We start from the raw sequence: 7,920 nt of genomic DNA on the forward strand, positions 1-7,920 counted from the left end.
AACTCCACCTCCAAAATGTGGTCAGTGAGATGGACAGTCTACCCCGAGAGCTTCCCAGAAGGTGGACCGGGCATTTCAGTTAGCTCTTATTTGCTGAGATAAAGATCATAGTTTTCTGCTGACCCAGTTTGGGTACTTTATCATTTTTAATAACTGAACTATTTTGCCTTCAGCATTAACAGGAGGCTGCCCAGAGCTTTATTGTCTTTATAAATCAAGAAAACAGAAAATGTTTTCTCTAACGCTTTCCAGATCCAACCCAAAGTACTGATGTAAGCAGATACTCAAGGTGAATGAATATAGAGAGTATCAGAAAATTTACAGTAGTAGCCAAAAGGATAAAACTGTTTTAAAAGCAGCCTCATATTGGTAGAATTATTTATAATTTTATGCCTAAGACTTGCTTAATAAGCATGGGTTGCTTACAAAGTGAGGTACAAAAAAGATTTTTTCTACTTTAATATAATAATTCTCACAATTGAATACATAACAGCTCCATATTTATTTTTTAGAAAATCTAAAAAATAGTGGTGTTCTGAAGCTTACTAAAATAATCCAATTCTTGCCTGTTTTACCAGGTATCTTCTCCAACTAATTACTCATTTTATGAGCTGAATGACAGATTTATGTGCCTGAACTTTAAAGGAATATAATCACCAATTTTAAAAGGCACAATTATCTCTAAAATAAAAGTATTGGTTACTAAATCCCATTTTTAGCTATTATATTTACTACATTTTGCAGATTTGATTGACACTATCTAATTTGCCTTTAAAATCCATAGTTGCTGCTGCATCTTGAGATGATGGAGCTGCAGGAATGGCCAGTGCAGTGATGTTTTCTCCACGCCGTCCCTGGGAAATTGTGCCATCACAACTTGTCAACCCTATTTTGTTGCAATTACTGCTTCTGGTAGAATGATTCTGATTCTGAGGGGGGAAGAATGAAGATGTCTGAATGTGGCCTCAAATCCCTGGATCTATCTACTTCTTTGGTCCAGAGCATTTCATCCAGGGTCAATTTAACCCACCTGATCCAGTCTGTAGTATATTTTCATTTCTGTCTAGCTTGGGCTCTTTCCTCCTCCTTCTGGCTAAAGAACCTGTTTTCCCTTGAGAACCATCTCTTCTTCCTCCCAAACTGAGTAGTTTAGGTAGGGCGACCTTACTCCAAAGCTCTAGGAGTAGGTTAATGACCCTAAGTAATATTGGTCATTCCTTCCAGTCTGGGTCCAACCCCAGCCACTGCGATAAGTCAAGTGATCTAAGCCTGGTCAAGTCAGAAGAAATTCCCTGAAGTCCTTTTTGTCAGGAAATAGTTGAGGGGAAAAAGCCCTTGCTTCCTGCTGGGTCATATCTGGTAGAACAGAAATATGGAGCTTTTGCCAATGTTGGCCCAAATGAAGTCAGGATGGGAAAAAAAGGAGCCAGATGTGAAGTGAAACTGATTACCGAAAAGAAATTTTGAACTGCAGCTCCCAGTTTTATTTCATCTACTCAGTTTCATAGGTCAGATGATTCCCCTTTTCAGTAAGCCAATTTGAGTCGTGTTTTGTTATTGACTCTACTCCCTGCTGGAGTTATCTTTCTAACCAGAAGCGTGTTTCAGCTCAAATTTAATTCCTTTCTGTCTCCATTTGTTTTAGCATTTTCACTGATAATTTTCTCAGTATTAATGAAGTGGGAGTGAAGTTTGGTGCTGGGGATATGAAGAGGGATAAGACAGACTCTGCTACCCTCTAACTCTCAGTACAATAGGGGAGATGAATGCACACAGAGAAGACTTTAGAAAAGCCTGATAAGCCATTACCAAGGTATTAGGAGTGAGGAGGGACACCTAAACCAACTTTTTTTTAAATTAATTATTTTTTTTTATGGTGACATTGGTTAACAAAATTCAATAAGTTTCAGCTGTACACTTTAACAGTAAGGCATGTGTGTGTGTGTATACATGTGTATGTATATACATTTACACTATGTGTTCACCTCCCATAGTTAGATTTCTTTCTGTCACCACATATTTGACCTCTTTTACCCTGTTTGCCTCTTCCTTCCCCCCTTTCCCCTAATATAACTCTTATAGGGTGGGTTTATGAGAGATGACAGAGGAGTCTTCCTGAAAGAGGTGATCACCCACATGAATATTAAGAATGAGTTTTCCAGGTGAATGGGGAACACTGAAGGGAGGAAAACATTCCAGCAGAGGGCCACATGGGAACTGGAAGAGCATGCTGAGTAGCCAGAGTGGCAAATGGCTCATGTACCTGGAACTCACTCTGTGAGTAGAGAGAGGAGACAGACTGAGGTGGAAGAAAGCAGCAGGGTCAGATGCTGGAGGCCATGTGCCTGTAGTATCCTATTGTCGGTCAGGACCCAGTACCAACTGTGACCTTTACTGGCCATCCACTGTGGGCAGGCAGGGGTAGGGGTAACCTAAGGTTCAGGGTATGTGCAAAAAGTGAGGGGATGGTAGATATTAAAGTCAAAAGATGTTTATTAGGCACATAAAACATACAAGGGACTGTGGTCAATTTTGCAAAAGATGTACAGTGGATAAAACCGAAATTTCAAATGAGAAGTTCTTTAATTTCTAACCTGCATTCTTTCTTCTGCAACACAGCTAGTCTCTGCTTCTGTTCCTACAGTAAAGTCATCCTGATGATTCCAGTCATATGTAATTACTTAAATTTGTTTCAATTAACTCTGAGCACCATCCAATATAGTGGATTTGGGCATTATTCCAAGGTTTTTAAAAGACTAAATTTTAATATAAATTTTGTATTTCTGTTCTCTTAAAATTGGTTTTATAAACTTTTGTGGAAGTAGTAATGAGTAATTACATTACATATACAGTGAACCAAAGAAATAAAGGAATGCCAAAATTACAAAAGAATATGTCAAGAAATAAATATATACAGGAAGTGAGGAAATGTCTCCATGGAAATATTCCTTAACAAACTTGGTTATAAGAGGCATGAAAACAGCATGATGACCCTGTTTTGATACTTCCTGGATTATGAAAGCAAAATTTGGGAAGTTGAGAGATAAGTTATAAACCACAGCAAACATATTATGCATAGTGAAATATTTCAGCTAGAAAAATTACAAATCATAAAAAACTTGATGATCAGAGAATAACTTCTGTAACATTTTAACATAAATTTGTAGATACATTCTCTATGGCCTTTATAAAAACTTCTCTGTGCATTGGAAAAACAAATGTGATTTATGCAATTATTGGATGGAGTGTCTGTATATGTTGCTCAGTCCACCTTAGTTGATCATGTTACTTAACTCTTTTATATAATGTTACTGATTCTTTACTGCTTTGCCTATTAAGTATTGAAAGAGGTTTGTTAGAACCTCTATGATTATGGTTTCATCTATTGCTCCTTTAGTTTCTCTTCATTTTGTTTTATATATTTTGATAAATGTTATTAAGTTTATAAAATTTTAGAATTGTCTCATGTCCCCTTTTTAGTTTGAGTCAGCAGCCTTCTTTATCTCTAAGACTGTTTCTTTCCTTGAGTCGTAGTATATTAAATAGGCCTTAATTAATATGTCAATTATTAACAAATATATTGATAATTTATATTAATAATAGATCAATACTTATTAACAGGTAATTAATACATTACTATATCCATGCCAGGTTTCTTGCAGTTAGTTTTTAGCATGGTATAACACTCAATTCTTTTAATTCCAAGCTATCTGGGTCATAATACTTAAAGTGTGTCTCTTTTAAGCAGCGTAAGTTTTTTGTCTTATTTTAAAAAGTCAAAATCTTTGACTTTTGATTGAAGTGTTTATTCCACTTAAATATACTAAGAATTACTATATAGTTGGATTTCAGTCTACTCTTTTGCTATTCCTAAATATAGTAAGAATTACTATATAGTTGGATTTCAGTCTACTCTTTTGCTATTCCTTTCTTTTTAAAAATAAACTTTCAATTTGGAATAATTTTTAAATTTATGAAAAATGTGTATAGATAGTACACAGAGTTCCTGTGGACCTTTTGCCCAGTATCTCCTAATGTTGACATCCTACATAATTATAATATATTTAGCAAAACTAGGAAATTAACATCGGTGTGTTGCTATTAACTAAACTTATCTTTTAGTAAGAGTTCACAAATTTTCCATTAATGTTTTTTCTTCCTGTTCCAGGATCCAATCCAGCATATCACATTGGATTTAATCATGTCTCTTTTGTCTGCTGTGATACGTAACAGATTCTCAGTGTTGTCTTGTTTTTCATGACTTTGACAGTTTTGAAGAATACTTGATAGGTATTTTGAAGAATACTTGATCAGTTTGGATTTCTATGATGATTTTCTCATGATCATACTGGGATGATGGGTTTTGGGGAAAAATATCATGGCGATTAAGTATCCTCATCACATCATGTTGGGGGAGTACATGATATTGACATGACATAAATGGTGATAATAGCCTTGATCACTTGGTTATGGTGGTATCTGCCATATTTTCTACTGTAATTTTATTCTTTTTCCCTTTTCTTAATTTCTTCTTTGGAAGTGAATAACAAAGCCTGGCCCACACTCGCAAGGGGAAGGGGAATTAAGCTCTATTTTCAGGAGGTGAGAAACTCTACTTATATTATGCATTAGGCTTTCTTGTAAGAAAGGTTTGTTCCCACTCCCCTCATCCCCGCTGTCCCATCTGTTGTTTTGTTCCTTTATTCCTTCATTTCTATCTTCTTTGCATTATTCAGGTATTTTCTTGTATTCCATTTTACCTCTTTTTCAGAATTTTAAATCCAAAATTTTACATTTCCTTTTTAGTTTGCCCTAAAAATTACAATACATATTGTTACCACATTATAATTTTCCTAAATTAACAGTTGAAGAAATATATTCTAAATCTATTTATCTTCCAACCTGTCCTTTGCATTATTTTCATCATATATTTTACTTTACAGTATGTATTTATCTCCATAGGTCATCGTTATTATTGTTATTATAAATAGCACGAATTATTCTGAGTGCTTAAAAAAAATTCACTTTTCCACCTTTGGCTCCCATGTCATTAAAGGGGGAATTGTATAATTGTTTGAAAAACCACCTACCAAAACCACTCCAAAATAGAAGTCTTCGTTAAAATATTTATAAAAATTCAAAAGTTTATTAAGAATTAATTTTGAATAATGAATTGTTCAATGCGAAACAGGTGGTTGAAGAATTAGTGTGTCAAATAGTCTTTCCCAAGTAAAAGAACTGTAAGGGAAAGAACAGCTGGCCGCAGGCTTAAAGGCATAACCTGCAGTCTAACTGTACAATGTCTTGGGCACCCAGTAAGAACCAAAGATCGAGAAGAAGAAAACAAAACCTAAGCATGTCATTTTTTGCAAAACTTTTATTTTCATGTTGTTCGTAAAAATCTAACAGTAGTTTTAACTTATCTGTTTCAAAACAGAGAAACATTGCATAAAGAACATTAAACAAGGCATTATGCCCTACAAGCAAGACATAAAATGTCCAAGGGATGCATCAACATCAAAATGTTGACCATATAATGTGAAAGAGTTTCAATAAATAACAACCAACATTCTTTTAAACAAGTACAAAAATAGATGTGCGCACACTTTCCCTGATCCTAATAGTGATCTCACTGTCTGATTGCTTGGATTCCCCTCTTCTGTGACATCCCTCCTCCCCCAACTGGAACTTAATGGCCTTCCAAAATATATTAGTTTAGTGAGACATTTAAAATCCATCATCTTCGAATTAAATAACAATCAGAACAAAGTTATGTTTGATTAAACACATTCACACCTTTAAATACTAACGTAAAATATTAAAATACGAGATTTCTAAAATAAATATATACATAAATAAATAAGTCTCTCATAGAAAAAATAAAAATAGTCAAATACAGTAATTTCTTTGTAGTTGTCCCCAAAAGTTGGATGTTCTCTTCTTCATTTTCAATCCTTATAAGAGCAGAGACCTCCTTTCAGGAACTGCCACCAGGAGCTTTTTATTTCTGTCGAGCTCAGTTGGTGCTGCCCCTATGGGGAGAAAAGGGTTACTGTTAAGGAAAGCTGCTCTTTTCTCACACTGGATCCTGAAGCTGGAGGAATTTCTTCGTGCAGACCCGGGCTCAGCCTCACGCCGGGAGAAAGTCCCCGTGTACCTACACTCTATATAGCAGAGAGCTTGCTTTTTTACTGAGGAAAAGCAGGGCTGTGGACTCAACTCTATCATTGGCTTGAAAGAGCTAAACTGGTTTGCTCCCTGTCACGCTGTGTTAAAAATTTACATGCATGACCTGACTTAAGCCTCAGACAATCCATGGAATAGCTAGTATTATCGGCTCCATGTTGCTGAAGCTCAAAGGGATTAAAAGACTTTCCCAGGGATCTTAGACTTGACTTCAGAGGGTCTCATTGCAAAGTCCCTGCTCTTCACAACTAAGCTTCCGAAGGCCCATTTTGCCTCAAACCAAGGGTTCCACTTTTCAGATCTGAGGCCAATGAGAGACTGAGGTAAACAATGTTTGTTCCTTAATGGGTAAGAGGCATTTTAGCTAAATCTACTTAATCTTTTAAGAAGACATATTTACCCACACTCATTTGAATGAGTGTGGAATGAGGGCACTGGAAATATTCTGGCACCACAGGACAATAATGACCTTAGCGGCAAATCAAATTGTGAAAGAATAACAATTTTCACTCCTTCAGCCAACTCTGGGTTTCCCTGGTACAATGTACAAGAGGCAGATGCCAGTATTGTGGCCAATGTGTGAACAAAAATCATAACTCACTTGTTTAGCATCTTATCGATGATTTTCTTAACCATGGGGGCTTCGGGGTTGAGACAAACTTCCTGTCCATTCTTGAGAGTGACACTGCAGAGAGAAGGGAGAATCCACGTGAGGCGGGAGGTCGGTCTGGGGCTCAGGGTCGGGGCATCGGGACCGTGGGGCTGACATGGTAGCAGCAGCAGAAGCTCCAGGAGGCACTTACATGACTTCTGTTTGGCCGCAGTGGGGTCCCGGGGGCGTCACCTTCACACTCTGGATGTTCTTGAAGTGAATCCCCTGCAAGGTCTGCAAGCACTGGCAACGCAGTTCAGTGACCACGGGCGCCCCTGCGGGGACAACAGACTCGGTTAGCGGAGATGTCCCCCCGATGGGCGCCCACCGTCTCCTGTCCCTCCCGTGAGATCCCAGGGCTCCGAGCCTCACCAGCTGCGCGCCGGCACGAGGCGGCCAGGAGCAGAAGCAGCAGCGCGGCCCGGAGGAGCGAAGGGGATCGGGTGGCGGCGGCGGTCGCGGCGCGGGCCATGGTGCTCAGCTCGGGTTGTCGGGGCGGCGGTGCCTGGAGCGCGAGAGCTGGCGGGAGAGCTGGCTGAGCGGGCTCTGTGGCTCCTCGAGACCGGTGCACCCCTTTTATCCATGATCGGGGCGGAAAGCTCGCATACCCCTGGGCCCGGGAAATTCCCAGATTTGCGGATCTTTCCCGGGTCCGGAAGGAACGGCCCGCCCCCCACAGGAGGCGGGGGGTTGAGGGGGGAGGCGCCGCCGGGGCCTCCCTGCCCGGCCTCCCTGCCCAGCCTCCTGCGTAACTGGGCTGACTCTGGGATATTCTCTTTCCGCCCAAATCTCCAAAGGAACAGTGAGTGAGTCGCCGCCACGCAGAATTTACCGCCTGCGACGGGGGACCGTGGGCGCCCAGTATCCCCAGTACTCAGTGCGGGGACGATCAGACCCCTTAGGCCCACGTAGAGACTACTCCACATCTTTAGAAGAATTACTTCTCTTAAAGACACTTTAATTGTTGGAATTGGAAGAGATGAGGGAGAAATGGCAGCCTCTCTCATCTATCCTCTTTATCTTGACTTTGGGTTTTGCAAATTTTATTCATCTATGCGAAATTTACTCTTTAAAAATAACAT

The 7,920-nt window shown here is 39.3% G+C and overlaps 1 protein-coding gene across 1 annotated transcript; it reads right to left on the minus strand.

The window, feature by feature from the left end:
- Positions 1–5,359: 5,359 nt before the first annotated feature.
- LOC102886385 (growth-regulated protein homolog gamma) lies at positions 5,360–7,439 on the minus strand. The gene is made up of 4 exons (XM_006907661.3): positions 7,211–7,439; positions 6,990–7,113; positions 6,788–6,871; positions 5,360–6,032 (listed from the first exon to the last, which is right to left on the minus strand). The coding sequence occupies exons 1-4, from the start codon at positions 7,308–7,310 to the stop codon at positions 6,017–6,019; spliced, it is 324 nt and encodes a 107-aa protein (XP_006907723.2). The 5' UTR covers positions 7,311–7,439; the 3' UTR covers positions 5,360–6,016.
- Between the last annotated feature and the right edge of the window lie 481 nt (positions 7,440–7,920).

This window comes from Pteropus alecto, unplaced genomic scaffold (assembly GCF_000325575.1).
Source record: "Pteropus alecto unplaced genomic scaffold, ASM32557v1 scaffold161, whole genome shotgun sequence".
Classification (NCBI taxonomy): Eukaryota; Metazoa; Chordata; class Mammalia; order Chiroptera; family Pteropodidae; genus Pteropus; species Pteropus alecto.

Bases quoted from the DNA above. Each gene is read 5' to 3' on its own strand.
- LOC102886385 (XM_006907661.3), bottom strand. From the start codon at position 7,310: ATGGCCCGCGCCGCGACCGCCGCCGCCACCCGATCCCCTTCGCTCCTC. The intron at 7,114-7,210 runs GTGAGGCTCGGA...TTGTCCCCGCAG, and splicing joins CTCGTGCCGGCGCGCAGCTG to GGGCGCCCGTGGTCACTGAA. The intron at 6,872-6,989 runs GTAAGTGCCTCC...TTCTCTCTGCAG, and splicing joins TGCGGCCAAACAGAAGTCAT to TGTCACTCTCAAGAATGGAC.